This window comes from Marmota flaviventris, chromosome 11, assembly GCF_047511675.1.
Source record: "Marmota flaviventris isolate mMarFla1 chromosome 11, mMarFla1.hap1, whole genome shotgun sequence".
Classification (NCBI taxonomy): Eukaryota; Metazoa; Chordata; class Mammalia; order Rodentia; family Sciuridae; genus Marmota; species Marmota flaviventris.
Window position 1 is genome coordinate 45,068,705 of NC_092508.1, and position 18,029 is coordinate 45,086,733.

General features: G+C 33.6%; 1 protein-coding gene across 1 annotated transcript in view; it reads left to right on the top strand.

The window, feature by feature from the left end:
• The window catches only part of Col5a2 (collagen type V alpha 2 chain), a 135,192-nt gene that overhangs the window by 51,863 nt on the left and 65,300 nt on the right, over nt 1–18,029 (top strand). The window contains exons 2-3 of the mRNA XM_071618996.1: nt 14,082–14,309; nt 17,074–17,087. Of these exons, the coding sequence (XP_071475097.1) occupies nt 14,082–14,309; nt 17,074–17,087 (242 nt within the window). The remainder of the gene's footprint in view (nt 1–14,081; nt 14,310–17,073; nt 17,088–18,029) is intronic.

Consider the following 18,029-nt stretch of genomic DNA (forward strand, 5'->3'; position numbering starts at 1 on the left):
TCATGTGCTTTGTGATCTTGGTTGACCCCCAGTCTTCCCAGAGTGGTTATTAGGATTAAAATTTTTGGAAGGCATTCAATATAACTCAGAACACAGTAAATTGCAGCAATGAATATTTCTAATTAATTTTTTTCCTTAAGGTACAACCTGAAATGTCTCAAATAGTATTTAGAATTTTTACAAATTTATTTATTTTCCAAAACTTTTTATTTTATTTAATTTCCAGACCATACTCCTATGCTCTAGATATCTGTATTGGCTTCTAGGGCTCTTCTATAATAAACGTCACAAACTGTGTGGCTTAAAATGGCAAAAATGTATACATAGGTTTCTGGGTCTCTTCTTTCCTTGCCTATAAGCACACCAGCTTTATTGGATTAAGGGCCTTCAGTATAAACTCATCTAGACTAATTTTATCTTTAAGGACCTTATTTCCAGATGAGGTCACATTCAGAGATACTGAGATTTAGGTTCAACGTATCTTTTTAGAGGAACACACTTCAATACATAAATATTACTTCCCCCATTAATTCCTGAAACTCCAAAATTATTTTAAAAAATTTCTAGTACCTTATCCCTTGCATTGTTAATCAATTTCTGTATATTTTCTACGTATCTTTTCATGAGTTTACCCTTTCTCTTCATTCCTAGAATTACTATTTGTCTTAAATCCAGTATACCATTTCAACTAGTGGTCTTTGTGTCATTTGCTTCCAATCTGTCATTAATTTCATTTTTTATGTCTCAGAAAGCCACTTACACATTATTATATTAATTAACTTTATTCATCAATTCAACAAACATTTATCGGTTGACTTCTACATCCAGTGAATCTGGCATTATTCTACACATGATATACAGAGAATTTGCATGTTCTCTGTTTGAATAAATGTATAGCCCAGTAGAGTTTGCATGTAAATAAACAAGAGTCACAGAATGTCACAGGCACTTTGTTAAGTGTATGGAAAAAATGAGATCAGGGCACAGACAAAAGAATAGTCAAATTTCAGGTGGCAAGTCATAAAAACCTTACTATGGGCTGAGGTATCATTTTAAACAAGAATTCTATAGCCTCTTTTTCTTGAAGTTAAACCATCCCCTCCTAATCCTACCTATATGACCTGTTTCCCATCCTCTCCTGCCTCTTTTATGTGGTTTCCCTGTCTCCTCATCTTCATCTCAAATTCCTCATCTTTTCCAAGGCCTGCTCAAGAACCCACTTCCTTCCATTCACCCCTCTGCGGACAATTTCAGCTTATAGTGATCTCCTCTTTTCAGATTTATTATATCCTCAAACCTAGTATTTTATACAAACTATTTTCTGCCTTTACTAATTGTAGTCATTAGGGAAATAACTGGAAAGAAAATACACTTGGAAAAATTAGTGAATATTTGTCAAAAGCCTAATATTTAAGTACTTCCCATTTATTTTCTCAATAAAACCCCTTCTGGAGTACATTGCGCATCTTTTACTTTAGAATCTCTCAGGCATGGGACACAATCAAGTCTACAGTAAGTAGACTCTTCATAAGTACTTAAGTAGTATCTAAATGGGTATAAATGGATTTTCTAAATATAAAAGTAGGTATTTGATATCCTTATTATTAGTAGTATTTACTAAATTATAAACTAGCATCCAAGGAAGAAACTCAGATTCTTTCAAACAAGACATTATACATTATTATTATTTTTTTGTCTAAATAAATAAAATGTCAACACAGTATGATCCAGAATTCTGTACCTCAACTTGAAAAATGGCAGTGGAGCAGGACTTGGAAAAATACGTTTATAGTTTATCCTAGTGTAGCCAGAGTTAGTCATCAGCAACAAATGATTCTTCCCTTTCTTGCTATGCATGGCTGTCCTGGCTTCTGTAAGGCTGGCTGGTCCTCTGACTGACGGGCTACACTGCTCTACTTCCAAAGCACCTACTCTGGACACACTGGTTGATTTAGAAACAAAAGTGCTGTTGTTTTTCCCTTAGGCAAGGGGAAAAATGGTAAAGAAATTGAAATAGGAGTCATAGGTTTGAGGAAGTACCCTGTTTCTTATTTGGCAGTGAAAAGGAATCCATTGCCAGTTACTAGGAGTGAGCCAAGGATAGCAATATTATACAGCTTGGAAGTGAGTTTTTGGAAAAAATCACTTTGGATTTTAATTTTCTCAGTTAAAAAAGAGTAACACTCAAAATAATAAATTAAAGAAAGAAAATAAGGAAATGACAGAACTTGAGTCACACAACTCTTGCCAGAGGAGATGCCTGTCCTAAGTTCTGTAATACCCTGGGTTTACCTCCAGTTTTATATGTGAAGAATAGTGTTCTAACTACTGCCCTGGAGTCCTTGCCAGTCTTTAAGCTTCCTAAAGGTAGGAAGGAATTCATTACCTTAGCTCTGTGTTCTCAGTGCTTGGCAAGGTAACAGATAATAAGGATTTGTTGAATAAAAAATGACATCAAAATGCATGCATTATATTATTTTGATGTCTGTTTCAAAAGTCAATGCATTTATTTTATAATTTGGAAACATTCTTAATGCTGAAGGCATTGGAAGACTAAAGCATCCAAAGAGAACTAAACCCACAGAGGGAATCTCAGTACTGTGGTTTTAGACATTCTAGCTGCTATATCCTGAGGGTTCATTGGATGATGTACATTTGGAGATTTCTCCTTTCTCCCTGCTGTGTACTCAGACTGTCCAGATCCTAAGGGTTTGAAAATATGTTCCATTATGAAAAGGACACTGAAGGACAGTTAAGTCGCTGACAAGGTCTTAATAAAATTTAATGTCATTCAGAAGTCTGTATTCCTTTCACTCCTAACTTATTTGACATCTGTTTTTATGAAAAAACTTTATTCCCCAAATGATTGAAGATTGTTTTGTTTGGAGTTTAGGAAATCTTCAGACTGGTGTTCTTTTTTAAAAATTAATTATTTTTTTAGGTATATATGAGCAGAATGCATTTTGATTCATTGTACACAATTGCAGCACAACTTTTCATTTCAGTGGTTGTACACTATGTAGCATCACACCATACCTGCAGTCATACATATACCTAGGATAATATCCATCTAATTTCACCATCTTTCCTACTCCATGCACCCTCCCCACCAGACTGGTGTTCTTAAGACTTAGTTGCAATTACTGAAAATAAATAGCCATAAGTAAAGAGTTCTCAAAACACAAAGAAAGATTTTCAGGATAAGGATCAGTAATTCAAAAATCTCCAACAGACATAGAGGTTAATGAGAAAATACCATTGAATTTATGAATCATCATACTACAGTGATGGGGCTACATCAATGTTTATAGTAGCTTATCTCACAATAGCTAAGTTATGGAACCAACTAGGTGCCCTTCCACAGATAAATGGATAAAGAAAATGTGATACACACACACACACACACACACACAATGGAATATTACTCAGCCATAAAGAGAAATGAAATTATGGCATTTGCTGGTAAATGGATGGAACTGTAGACTTTCATGATGAGTGAAATAAGCCAATCCCCCTAAAACCAAAGGCTGGATGTTCTCTGATATGCAGATGCTAACTCACAATAAAGTGGGGGCAGGGGGTGGTGATAAGGGAAGAATAGAAGCACTCTGAATTAGACAAAGGGGAATTAAGGGAAGGGAGGAGGGATGTGAATAGGAAAGATAGAATGAATCGGACATTACTGTCCTATGTTCATGTATGAATACATGACCACTGTAACTCCACATTATGTACAACTACAAGAATGGGAACTTAAACTCCATGTGTGTAAAATATGTCAAAATACATTCTACTGTCATGTATAACTAAAAAGAACAAATTTAAAAGGGGGGAAAAATTCATATGACGAAATCTCAATCCCCAAGGTGATGGCATTGGAAAACAGGGCCTTTGGGGAGGTGATCAGGTCATGAAGTCACAGTCCTTATGGATGAGATTAGTTACCTTATATAATATGTGCAAAGAAACTTGTTTACACTTTCTACCATATGGGGATACAGCAAGAAGTTGTTGTCTATAAGCCAGAATACCTGAATACACTAGACCCTCAATCTGGCCTAATCTTAGAATTTCCAGTCTCCAGAATGGTAAAAAAAATAAATTTGTTTTTGTTCAGCTTAAAAGAAAAAGAAAGAATTGAGTTTATGAATAGCAATGTGTATGTAAAATTTCCAGAATGTACTACTGAAATATACATGTGTACAAAATTATTCTTTTATCAGAATGGTTCATTACCTTTGCAGCTTTTGTGTATATTGTTTGTTTCTGACAAGACAGATGGACTCCTAATGGCTCATTGCCTGATCCAAAGTTTGCTCTTTTAGTAGACAAGTATATACTAAAATCTGATGGAGAAATAAATATTGACGAAATAAATTGAGCAAAGCTTCTACTTCTTTTTGCAGATTGACAATTTTGGGGAATTAACTTGCAGTAAGACTTTATGGCAAATTTATTTGTGACATCCCTGAACATTTCTTTTTCCCAAGAAATGAAGGCTCATGAATTTTGCCTTTTCCTATATGTTAATAAGTAGAGAATTGAGCCATACTTTTGCTTTATTAATTTTGTTTTATTAATTTAGTAATAAGTAGTTAACTGGCAAACAATCTAATTAATATGTCCTTTTATTCTGTCCTCAGTTTAACAAGTATTCTGTATTTTTTCCTGATGTCACTACTTGCTAACCACTGTGTTAGTACAAGTAAGCATTCTATAGCTAGTCGGAATAAAACAAATTATCACAAGTTTTGTAAACTCTAAATCATCCCATACATATGTAAAGAAAGTTACAAAATTAAAATATGAATTGAATGATAATGACTAAATTCAAAATTTAAAAAAACCTAAAAGGAATAACATTAATTATTAATAACCTGATGCTTTTGAAATTCTAATGAGATTTATGCATATTCACATTTCATCTTTGTAATAGTTCTAATTTTGTCTCCATTTATTTATTAAGGAAAACAGAACTCTTCAGAAGAACATGAAATTATAGTCAAAACTTTGGATTTCAGTATTTGTATTTTTCCTATCAAATAATAGGATAAGAAAATATCTCTAGTTTAATTCTGTTGTTTGCTAAAGAGACTTCTAAATCTTCATCCATGAAGTGGAATTATAAAGGAAGAAAATGTCATAGTTGTTGGTCTTCTAGTCTCCTTCCCTTGTCCCTCTCTCTCTTCCCCCTCCCCTTCCCCCTTTGCTTTTCTTGTCTTTTGTTCACCCTATAAGCCCAGAAGTTTCCCAATGAAGAACTTTGCTGTACATCTAGAAAGTTATTAACATAATTTTCCAGTGAAGGCAACAATTTCTCTTTCTCTTACCAAATTTTGCTATGACATCCAGCCGACTTTGAGATTGATACACATTAAGTCTTAAACCTACAAGTCATAAGTTGGATTGTATGAATCATAAATATTCCTTATAAAGGACAAATTGAATATGAAGATTGATAGATAGACTTAGGTTCTAGAATGATTATAGTCTCACTTTGAGTCTGAAATCTTCTGTGGAAGTGACATGGGAATGCCAGAAAGAAGGGTCAAATCCATTTTTATTTTCCATTCTTGTTAAGGTTTAGATATGAGATATCCTCCAAAAGCTCATTGTATGAAACAAGGCAAGAAAGTTAAGATGTGAAATGATTGGGTTATGAGAACCTTAACCTATCAGTGAATTAATCCACTTGAATGGATTAACTGGGTGGTGACTATGAGCAGCTAGGGTGTGACTGGATGAGGTGGGTCACTAGAGGCGTGCCTTTGGGGTTTATATTTTGTCTCTGCTTCCTGATGCCATGTTCTGAGATACTTTCATTCACCATACCCTTCCGCCATGATGTTCTCCTCACCTTGGGTCCACAGCAATGGAGTTGGCCATCTGTGGATGAGACCTCTGACACTGTGAGTGCCAAATAAACTTTTCCTTATGTCCAAAATTGTTCTTGTCAGTTCAGTTTAGTCTCAGCAGTGAAAAAGCTGACTAAAACAATTCTTCACTGATACCACCTAAGTTTTAATAATTACAAAGTAGATTTAAATTGTATCTATGTAGATCAGAACAAAATTGTGTATTAGTTGAAGTCACTAGATATATCCAGGTGGATAAAATTAGCAAATACACCTTCTGGATGGAAATACTAGTCCTGCTCTCCCTATATCCACCACCATCCCCCACTACCAGCATGCATTTTCAGATAGATAGTGAAGAAAGAGGCAGCCCTTTGAATTCTCTTTAGGAATTTCCTTGAAAATATTTCAGAACCCTCAGTAGTGAAATGAATTGGATCAAAAAGCCTTTAAGAACTGTAGAATGTTTAGTTGATTGCAAAAGAAATTTCAATTTGTTAAAGGGTAAGGGCAGTGATTAAAGAATAAGTGAATAAAGAATGAAAATTGGAAGAAATAAGCTGACTACAATATCTAGTTATTCCCTAGAGGCCCAGTTTTCTCTGACAAGGAATATGAGAAGGGAAGGCAAATGAAACTGTGAAGAAATAACAAGATACAGAGTTGATGATGTCTTGTCTTTAAAACCGTTTAATTTTATAGAGATGTGTGTATTTCATACTGAATAGTATCTTAAAACACAGTAGTACTTCTAAGTTATAAAAATGAGTAAAACTATATGTTCATCTTAGGATAAAATATCTGTGATATTAATACATAATCTCACAATTCAATGTATTTTATATTCCTGTAGTTATGACTCTCATCCAAATAAGCAACTAAAAGGAAGATTTTCTTTAAAAACCATGTAATAGTTCAGGTCTGAAGCAAATCATTTTGCATCCAATTTTGTCCAAATCATTTCCTTATTATTACAATTTGCTTTGGATATAGAAGTCCCTTTTTAATTCACCAAAGAGCTTTACAAAATAACTGTATCACCTAAAATGTCTTGAACTACAACTAATATTCACTAAATTAATTCAATAACTATTTTTTGAGTATCTACTATAGTTCTGACACTATTCTAGGATATCAGGACATGAATGAAATAAAACAGTAAATTATATCTGCCCTTACAGAGTTAGGATTCCTTCATGAAGAGACAAACAATAAATATACTACATCAAATGATATGGTATGTTTGAAAGTGATAACTACTACATAAAAAGAAAAAAAGGAGAAAAAGACAGCTGGGAGTGGTGGTACATACCTGTAATCCCAGTGGTCCTGAAGGCTGAGGCAGGAGGATTATGAATTCAAAGCCGGTCTCAATAACTCAGCAAGACCCTGTCTCTAAATAAAACATAAAAAGGGCTGAGAATGTGGCTCAGTGATTGAGTACCCCTTTTCCAGGGTTCAATCCCTGTACCAAGAAAAAAGAGAAGGGTGGGGAAAGACTAAGAATTGTTGGATTGAGAGTGTTATGTTTTTTTTGTGTGTGTGTGGGTGGGTGGGGGGGGAGTAATTTGCTGCCTTTTCTAAGATTGTCAAAGTAAGCTCTATGGAGAGACTAGCATTGCAGCTAAGACTTACAGGAGATGAAGAAAATCTATAAAGTAGATATTATATAATGATATGTTACTTACATAATCTCTGGACTCCATGGAAGCCTTGAAACTATGCTTCAAAAGAGAAATAGTTAGACATGTTTTTGGCTCTCCCTTTTATATCAAGGAATATCATGGTGGAGAGAGATGAAATAGACAAACTTCATTCAAAACAACTCAAAATCGTTTATGTATTAAGGGGGGGCACAGCCTTTGTCATAGCACATGCACTAACTTAGACTTTGAGGATTAAATTTAAGGATGAGACTAGGATTTGCTATAGTTGTTACTACTTAAATTTCTAGTGTATAGAATAGAAGGTGGACTCAGTTTTCTTTGTGGTGTTTTTGCAGCTATGCAGGAGTTTGAGCCATGTGTTCGGAAAAAAAAAACAACTATGTCAAATGCATTAGCTGCTTGAAATTCAATCTTCAAGATAGAATTGTAGACGAGCATTGCATGTGTAATATCTGTAGTTCTAGTTTCACATTTTGGCCACATTTAGATTTCCCAGTGGTACATGGAAAGAAACCGAGGTAGTCCCTAATATGAGTTTTTCCTTTTTATATTTTCCATTTTAAGTAAAGTAAAAACAGCAGTTTTACTGGTTAACTGAAAAGCCTTTGCACATGAGATTGAAATGCATTTAATGGCTTCATTGAAGAAGCCACCATCTTCACAATTTATTTAAACATGCTTTATGTGAATGCTGCACTGAAATATTGTGACTTGTCTTCTTTTCACTTTCTTGGATTTCAAGAAAATGTTTAAAAGTTATTTTCTAACTTTATAGCTCATGCCTATAATCCCAGCAATTTTGGAGGCTGAGGTGGGAGGATAGCAAGTTTGAGGCCATCCTGAGTAACATAGAGACCTTGTTTCAAAACAAAAAATAAAAGGGCTAGGATGCAGCTCTGTGGTTCAGTTTCTAGTACCACTCAAACAAACAAACAAATAAACAAACAAACAAAAAGTTAATTATTATAATTGTTTTATAATGTAATATGATTGCCATTATTGGAGCAGAAATTTATTTCAACTCAAATAATCATTGAATGCCTGTTCTTACTCAGTTGGTACAATGAAAGAAGGAGAACATAAAAAAGTAATAATTTGGATAAGTAGCTTGGAAATAGACTTACATATGGAGGTGGTCATTAGAAAGTAAAACTGTCAAGTAGATTGAAGAACATGAGATTAAACAAAACAAAACAAAAACCTCCCTAGGCCTTCCCCCTATCCAACTACCCACCTACCATCCCACAGACCTTGAGGTTCAGGAGGAAAGAAATTATCAAAGTATGTAGCTGAACCCTTCAACTGGTTGCTTCATATGTTCCTAACTTTTAAAACTTTGAGGATTACATAAAGAAATAATGGAGGCAGGATCATTGGCATTTGTTCATTAGGTTGTAAAGGAAGAAATGAATCCTCTCCCTCATTGCTTTTCCCTTATGGAGCTCAATACTGCTCCAGAGCTGAAGGAAGGGAGAGATTTCTTTGGAGTCTCTGGAACCCACCCATCAGCTGGAGTTTTCCTGTGCATTGTTGAAGGCGGACTGTGGCTTGGTCCAGAGTCATACATGAGATGCTTTGTTGCTACCTCCTTTGTGACAGTTCAAAGACTTTCACAGTCAGGGAAGCTTTAAATAATGTCAGTCCAAACCTTCACAACCCCAGAAGGGACATAGGTCAGCTGGCTCAGGAAGGTGATTGTTTAAAATATGAGCTGTTATGACTGACACAGTCTTCCTCTTTTCTGGCTGCCCAGAGGTCTGGACATCAGAGACACCCTTGGCAAGAAAGACCATGCGACCCATTTCCTTTTCATTCTAAGTGAGAGCCCTAAATGCAATCCTCTGTAGGAAGTTCAGGGAAGACAGCTAAAAGTGCTATCTTTTAAATAAGCATATGGATGAACTAGTTATTTTTCTTCCTTCATTCCCTTATGCATTCATCGAAGATACAAATGCATTTATCAAAGACACTAAGTGTAAAGCTTGCTGAGATTAGCACTGCTCTGGATGCCAAGCAATTCACAGTCCAGTAGGGGCAAACAATTTGGATACACACTCATATGTGTAAGAGATTTAACATTCTTGTAACACACAAGCCCTTTACGTTACGTGTGCAAGGAAGAATTTTAGTTAACTTTTAAAAGCTAATAGCACTTGGGATGCTTCCATGTTTTAGTCATAATGCATAATTGTGCTATGATCAGAGCTGTACAAATATTTTCTTTAGTTTCTGCAAGTGAGAACTTTAGCCATGTGATTTAGAATTGCCTATCTCTGGGTCAGTCCAAAGGTTTCAATGTGGCCATGTCTATACAGGCTTTTCTGCACACAAAAAAGTACTGTATAGGAAGGCATGGAGAGGCAGGGTGTAGCCTATAGCTGGCAAACAGCCATTTGGAGAACTTTCCAATTGTCTATTATAATAAGGTGGTGGATTTGGTCTGCCATCTAGTGATTAAGAACTGAATTTTAATTAAATTTAAAAGCACATAAGATTTACGAAAGATAAATCTATGAGAATATGAAACATACAGGACAATTGGGTTGATTTCAAATAAAATGAAGTCAGATGAAATATATCTCTTCTAGGGTATCAGTGCCAGGACTTTCATAGAGATGAAGTCATCATAGATTCAATTTGTTGAAATGTTCAGTTAGGGGGAAAGAATCTTGTAGCTTGAAAGATAAAATTTGCAAGTACACAAACCTAGAATCTACAAAATAGAGAAACTACTATCAGATTTCTACCTATCCTTCTAAATTTTGAAAAAGTTAGCCAGAAATAGCAAAAAATACAAATAGGAAAAAACTGCAATGTTGGAGCTCTTTTTCATACTGTATGAAATACTTGTTTACACAAATACTTTAAGTAAATACATGTGTATTTTTTACTTCAGCCTCAGATCAAGGCTTCAGATGTCAGCTTGGGTTAATTTTATGATTTGGTTAGAGGACTCAAGAAGACAGAATTTCTTAGAAAATTATGTGAAAATTTTCTTAGTTATTTTTATTTTACTGTGAAATAGTAATATGTGAATTATTATGTCACTACAACTTCACTGCAATTTTTTTCAACAAATTGGCTACAATTTTGTTTTCTATTTTACTTTTCATTTAAATAAACATCTATGTACAAAACAAAAGGGGGATGATCTAATCATATGGTACAAACTACCATGTGGAATTGTGAAAACTGCTGGACACCCTATATTTTCTACCCACTGTTTCTCTGCATGTGTCTTTCATTCAGACATGAACAGTGAGAGTTCAATGAGTTTTCAAGCCCTCTGTGATGTGTGTGGATTCTTGTGTGGGTCAAGAGAAGGCAGTGAATGTGGTTTTTCATCTCCTTGCCATTTAAAAGCATTCCAACTAAATTTCCACATTATCTTAAATTTAATTATAAATTCTCAGGGGAGAGAGACAAGAGATGAATCAGACTATAAAACTACATTTTAACATTTCCATTTAAAGAAAGCAATATAGTGACCCATTTCTTTGCCCCTTGGGTTGAGGTCACCTTGTCCTAAATTTCCCGGAAGAACCTGCCCTTCTATGTGTTAGCACAGGACTGAGAAAGTGTATCTTTTTAATTCAACCTGGAAGGAGCCAAGAAGAACAGCATTGAGCCACTCCCTGAAAGGTGTCTCACACACTTTAATGATATCTACTTGTCAACCTTATTGCATGCCATATTGTTTTTGTTTTGTATATTCGCTATCCCCAATATGTATTTCATCAGTGATATAGCATATGTCTACATATGTCTCCAATGATCTTACATTTTATTATAATAACAAATTTTTATATTATAATTTTAAAAATATGTTAATTCTGCTCAATTAATATTAATAGATTATAATTTCTATATTATTTTTATTTATTACATAAATAAAAGTAACACTCCACAAAATTATACATGGCATATATTACTATTTTATATATATATTACACACATTACATTCCACAATGGTAATACATATTTTTGAGGACATAATGCATATGCTTTCAATATTTTGCATGTTCACTTCTAGACACTTACCCACTTATCTTTCCATAAATGTGTGTGAATGTTAATTCCCTTTTCCCACACCTGTTGCCACCCAGGGTGTGGAAGGGAGGAACAAGCTAACTGTGCTTACAGTGTTTCACATTTTTCAGACTGTGGTATTTAACACTTGTAAATCAATATGTCTTTCTCAATCATAAAGCTGAATGAGCAAAGTTATTTTAATTTATTTCTTATTTGCTTAATTATAACTGTTCAAAGAACTATGGATGTAGCCCTGCCATCCTGCCCGCTTTTTTTTTTAATGCAGGTCAAGTTTTTGGAAATATTTGTCACAGAGCTACATTGTTTTAAAATGATTATTCATCTAATCATCATGCTACTTATTTGATATTTACATTCCTCACTGATTTTCACAATAACCTTACAGAAAAGCACATAAAAACATGAGTCCTCTTTTCCTCTTGGTTTTGATGCTTCTGATAGCATTGTGAATATTTTGTTTTTTAACTGTTTACCACGTGGTAAAAGTCTTCTGGTAATGATGAAACATATTAGAAAGAACATCCTTCTTATAAAATAGCTTACAAACTGTAAATATGTAGTGCTTTGAAATGATTTTCATTTGCCAAATATCTCTCATGATAGAACAAATATATGAAGCGAAGTATTCCATAAAGCACTGAGAAAAATGTTTTACTGGTTTTGTTGATAAATATAATTGATAAATACAAATTGTATAGGTATGTTCTTGGGTTAACATGGCTATCTTAACCTTAAGTAATTTTCATTTAGTTCTGCATTATCATTTGAGTATATTTATATTCCAAATGATACCTTTCAAAAATTAATTATGAATATACATTTAAATTTTATTTTTTCACAGTCCAAAGTTAATACTGTGAGATTAAGTTAGCAAACCATTATGTCAGGTTCATTCCACTGCCACAATTTTCCTATGTACATATATAAAAACTTACACATTGAATCCCACCATCATGTACATCCATAAGAATGGAATTCTAACTAGATAAGATATATTCCATACTTGTATAATCATATTAAAATTGATTCTATTGTCATACATAACTAAAAAGAACCAATAAGTTAAAAAAACACAAAAATAAAACAAAAGCCTGATTATAAAAAAGTTATAGAGCCATTATTTAGATTCCCTCCCTCCATTTCCATTTGAGAAATGTTGAGTGGAGGTTCTTCTAAAGATGTAGTGCTAAGCATTGGAAATGCTATGAGGAACAAGGTACTCCTGGTCCACAACTGTATGGTGTTTATTATCTAGTGGAGGACATAAGGAAATAAAGTGAAAATAATTTAGATCATTCTAATTGTAAGAAACCAATGAGTAGCTGAATGAATGCATTAAAGAGTTAGGAGGAAGCATATTGATGCAGTAAAGAAATTCTTATTGGGTAGTCAGGAAGTATTTTGGGGAAAGGTGATAAGCAAGGCATGACAGCTGGCCATGAGAGCCTTGGATAAAAGAAATAAATAGTACTAGGCAACAGATCAATTTGTGCAAGGGCAGGAAAGGAAAACCTTTGCCTTAATAGAAGATTTTTGAATTTAAGTAGATGGGAAGCTCCTGAATGATGTAAGCAAGGATGATATGATCAACTTTATGTGTTAAAATACTACTATTTGGTTTCTTTTAAAAATCACAAAGTTAAAGATATAAAGTATATGTTTACTGGATATTAAATGTATAACAGAACTATTACTACTATGAATGCACATGTATATATATATATATATATATATATTTCCTAATCTTTCTTTAACTTTTATTTCAATATGGAAAAGTATTTGGCAGATATTATGTAATAACACCCTATGTTGTTTTGGTTATAACTTTTCTTAGTTAATTTCAATGCAAAGATTATTGATTCATTATCTGTATAAATTTTGCATTTCTGTTACAATTTAGTAAGTACCTTTTGTTTAGGCAGATTAATGGAAATCTAGTCCATGAAATAGGAAGTGATTATCTTTTTTTTCACTTTATGTTTGAAATAATATCAATAAGCCTATACATCTTTCTTGGAATTTTCCTCCTTGGTCCATGCATACATACTGTCTCTTGATATAGAGTTTACTAATCTAAAATTTCTAGTAAGTTGAAGATCATATAGAGTTCACCAGAAAAGAAAATTTTATATTCTCTTTTGAAATATTATTTTTTATCTCCCTTTTCAAGTGGTTTGCTTTTATCTCTCTTCATTAATCTAATATTTATCATTTAAATCATTAAAAATACAATCTTGTAGGAAGCATTATGTGGTTAAGAAGTATAACTTGTTTGGATTATTTTTTTTCTTCCCCTATCATCAGAGGATGTAAGTATTATCATTATTAGATGATGAATTATACTATTGGATGTAACTGCTAGGTAGAATAAGTTTTCTCTCCTTGGGAGGTTACTTCTTAGCTCAGAATTTTTTAGAATTCCCCAAATGACTCATCAATCAAAAACATTTCCCAAATTCCCAAATTTCAGATTACTAACCTCCTTTTTTTTTTCTTTTTACTTTAGATGATGAAGGTGGTTATGAAGAGACCTGCAATCAAAATGGCCATATATACTTAAACAAGGACATTTGGAAGCCTGCTCCTTGTGATATCTGTGTCTGTGACAGAGGAGCCATTCTCTGTGACAAGATAGAGTGTGAGGAAGATCTCCCTTGTGCTGATGCTGTGACTCCCCCTGGGGAGTGCTGTCCTATCTGTCCAGGGGTATCTGGAGGTGGAAACACCAATATTGGTAAGAATTCTCAGGGCCAGCTAAGCATCGGATCCATGAGTCATCTTTCTAGTTTCAATGTTCTTTGCTCTCAGGGTTCAACAATCCAAGAGAATAAAGTAATTTATACAGTAACCCTGGGGTTTATGATTTTTCTTGCCTACCTGCTTACCTTCATATTATGTAGAAGCAGACAGTAATTTCCTGTCTTTGTAAATATGCAGACGAATTCTTTTACTGAATTTTGAGTGATTATGTCCAAATTAAGAATTCCTTGTACCTCTTAAGATGGACATTTGTTACTATATCCACAATGGATGCCTCCAAGAAAGTGTTTTCTTTCTTTCTTTTTTTTTTTTTTGGAGGTGGGAATTGAACACAGGGTGCTCAACCACTAAGCCTTTTTTAATATTTTATTTAGAGACAGGATCTTGCTAAGTTGCTTAGGGCCTTGCTAAATTGCTGAGGCTGGCTTTAACTCATGATCCTCCTGCCTCAGCCTTCTAAGAGGCTGGGATTACCAAGAGCCATGTGCCACTGCACTTGGCAAGTGTTTGGTTTTCTGCAAAATCTTTTAGTGCCCAAAAAGAGATCTAAAAAAACACATTTATCTTCCTAGGTACCAGTGTGCTTCTATAGGACATAGAATAATTATTCCTAATATAATTTAGGTGTTTGTTCAAGGTACATTGTTACTGTTGTATGATAATGAATTTTTGCCAGAGTACTTCTGTTATATTGACTCATAAATGAACCTGCTTTTTTTATGTTGCCAAGAGAATGGAATGGATTTCTAAAAGAAAAGAACAATATAAATTGCTGGTTTTAAAAACATTTTTGAAGAAAAAGTATATGTGTCTAGCAGATAGTATGTATTTGATTAACAATGCATATGTTAAGAAGATTTGCACATAAGGAAAATAAGTTCATATTTGTCTTTTCATGAACTAGGTAAGATTGATATTACATTTATCTCTTCTCCTCTTGGTTATCATTCAATAGTAACAATGTACCTCGAACAAATACCTAAATTCAGTTTTCAGCACTGTGATAAAATAAATCATAGAAGAATTTTAAAAAAGACATATATGGGCTACCTGAAGCATATACAGACTTCAAACAAGCCCATAAATGAAGTAAACCTGTGGGGTAAGTGATAAGTCCCCTCTTACTAGTGAGGATGATGGTGGGAAACATCAGAAGTCAGAAAAGATACAACTTCCTAAGAATAACTGGTCTGGAAAAGTGTAATGAGTTCTAAGATAAATGATGAAAAACTCCTGAAAACAGTTTTATATAAATAAACTATGAGTAAAAAGGAAATTGAGTTCAGTTAAATCTATGAGAACAAGAACACACTGGTAAATGTGATACCATAGACAAGCTGAAGAATGTACTTTACATATAAAGAAATTCTAGATATAAATAATTAAAATATCAATGATATTTTCCCCTGGATACATCTTCAGCCTCAGGGTGTTTTAAAAGTAGAACAAGAGGGGCTTGGGGATGTAGCTTAGCATTGGGGAAGAACTTGCTTAGAATATGTGAGGCCTTGGGTTTGATCCCCAACACTCAAATTAAAAAAAGAAAAAAAAAACCCATAAACATAGGTCAGGAAAATAACTAACAATTTTATGCAATGGTCCTTCAATATAACAACATTCAAAATTTCTTATAATCAAATAATTGTAAATTAAAAATGTACTGAGTTATCATATTTCACATATCAGATTAACCAAAATCAGTATGTTTGCTTGCACATTACATAATGCCTGTGGGAAAATATGTGCATTCATTGTGGGAGTACAAAGTGGTCAACCTCTATGAAAGGAATATTGGTAATATATCTAATTATAAAGGCTTATACTCTTGGACTCAAAAGGGCATTAGGGAGTTTATCCTACAAATATACTTGCATGTAGCCATGTATATAACCATTATTTGTTATAGCATTATTTATAATAGAAAGACTGTCTATCCAAGCTTGCCTGTGAAAACCCCAGATTGCACCAACATTACTGGCATAGTAAATAGTAAATAATAACTCTCACCTTCACACTTCAAACTGTCCTAGTTAAGTAATAAATTATCAAAAGACTAGAAACAACACACATATCCAACATGACATATCAAGGGAATGTCAGTTTAATAGATTCTATTATGTTTACACAATGGAACCCTGAAATATTTTTGATAAAAAACAAGGAAACCATTTATTTATCTGCAGAGTTCTCTAATATTTAAATAGCTATGAGATATACAAACAAGTGAAAGACAGTATTGAAAAATAGGAAGAAGAAATTTTTATATATGTGAGAAGAAACTTGAAAACAATATGCTAAAAAAGTGACTTCTAATGGAGGGCAAAAGAGAAATAGAGATGATGGAACAGATGGTTTTTCATTGTGTAACTGGACACTTTTAATACATGTTTGTGTTTAAAACATGAATGAAAAACTTTATTCATTAAATAGGCTGAAAACAATAGAGAACATTGATTATAAATAATTCCTAATAACCTTATAAAGAATTTTCTAATGCAATTAACTTTAAATGTCATATAAATGATGTGAAGAATATCAACATCATGTCAGAAAGAGGATGCATTATTTTGCTTTTGATGGAAATACTAATTCATAACAATTTTTGAGTTCTGCTTCCTGGTAATAGGACAATTTGTTTACATTAAATTGTGAGTGCACAAAAATCCTATTAAATATTTAGCATGTTCTCAACGATTGTTTCTCCACAAAATAATGTGTTTATTCTTTTCTTTTTATAGGCAGAGGAAGAAAGGTAAGTTCTACTCTGCATGTTTCTTTTTTATAAGCAGAATTCTTTCTACTACTATCCACATAGAACTGTGCTCAGAAATGGGTGAAAACCTTTTGTAAAGTACAAAGAACCATGCAAATTCATTGTGAAAAATAAATGAGCACAGTCCAGCTACTATGCTTATAGGCTACAAATGATTCTGTTATAGTTAGTTTTTGTTCTTATATCTGTTTCTGCCAGAAAGTTGTGAACTCCACAGGCACTGAGAACGTGTTTTATCAAGCTTTGTACTTCTTGTACTTATCACTTTTCTTAGTGTATGTTTTACACACATGAGAAGCCCAATACACATTTGATGGAAGAGAGGAAGGAAGAACAGGAGGACGAGAGAAAGGAAGGAATAAAGAATGTTAGTTCAACTTTGGTGGAGTTGTGGCTCCTTTTTCATGGTTTGAAAAGTTGAGAAGCTGAAAAATTTGAGAAGTTTGAAAAATTTTGAGAAGTTGAAAAAAAAATGTTTAAGAAGATGAAAAATTTACCAAAATACATAGTTTACTCTCTTCTGCCTTTGCTGCCTTCAGGGAGGTTAAACTCTAATCCTGGAGAGGAGCTTCATGGTCATGAAGACCAAGGTGGGAGACACTCATGACCCTGGTACAGCGGACCAGCATGGTTACTGGTCATCAGGACACAATCTCATCAAGTTCCTTTTCCCTTGTCTCTGCTCTTAGCTCCCTAGTTTTCTTAAAAAGTTGTGGTATTTGCTTCAGTCTTATCCAAATATGATTGCCCCCGAGATCAAGAATGTATAAATGAGCAATGACTCCAATTTTCATGGCAGATATCAGACAGATGACAAGCTGATTTACATCTTATTTACTTTTGCACAGAATGGAACTTAAAGTGCTTTATCAGATAATCAGATAAAGTAATGCTATAGCTTCATGATAAATGAGAATGATA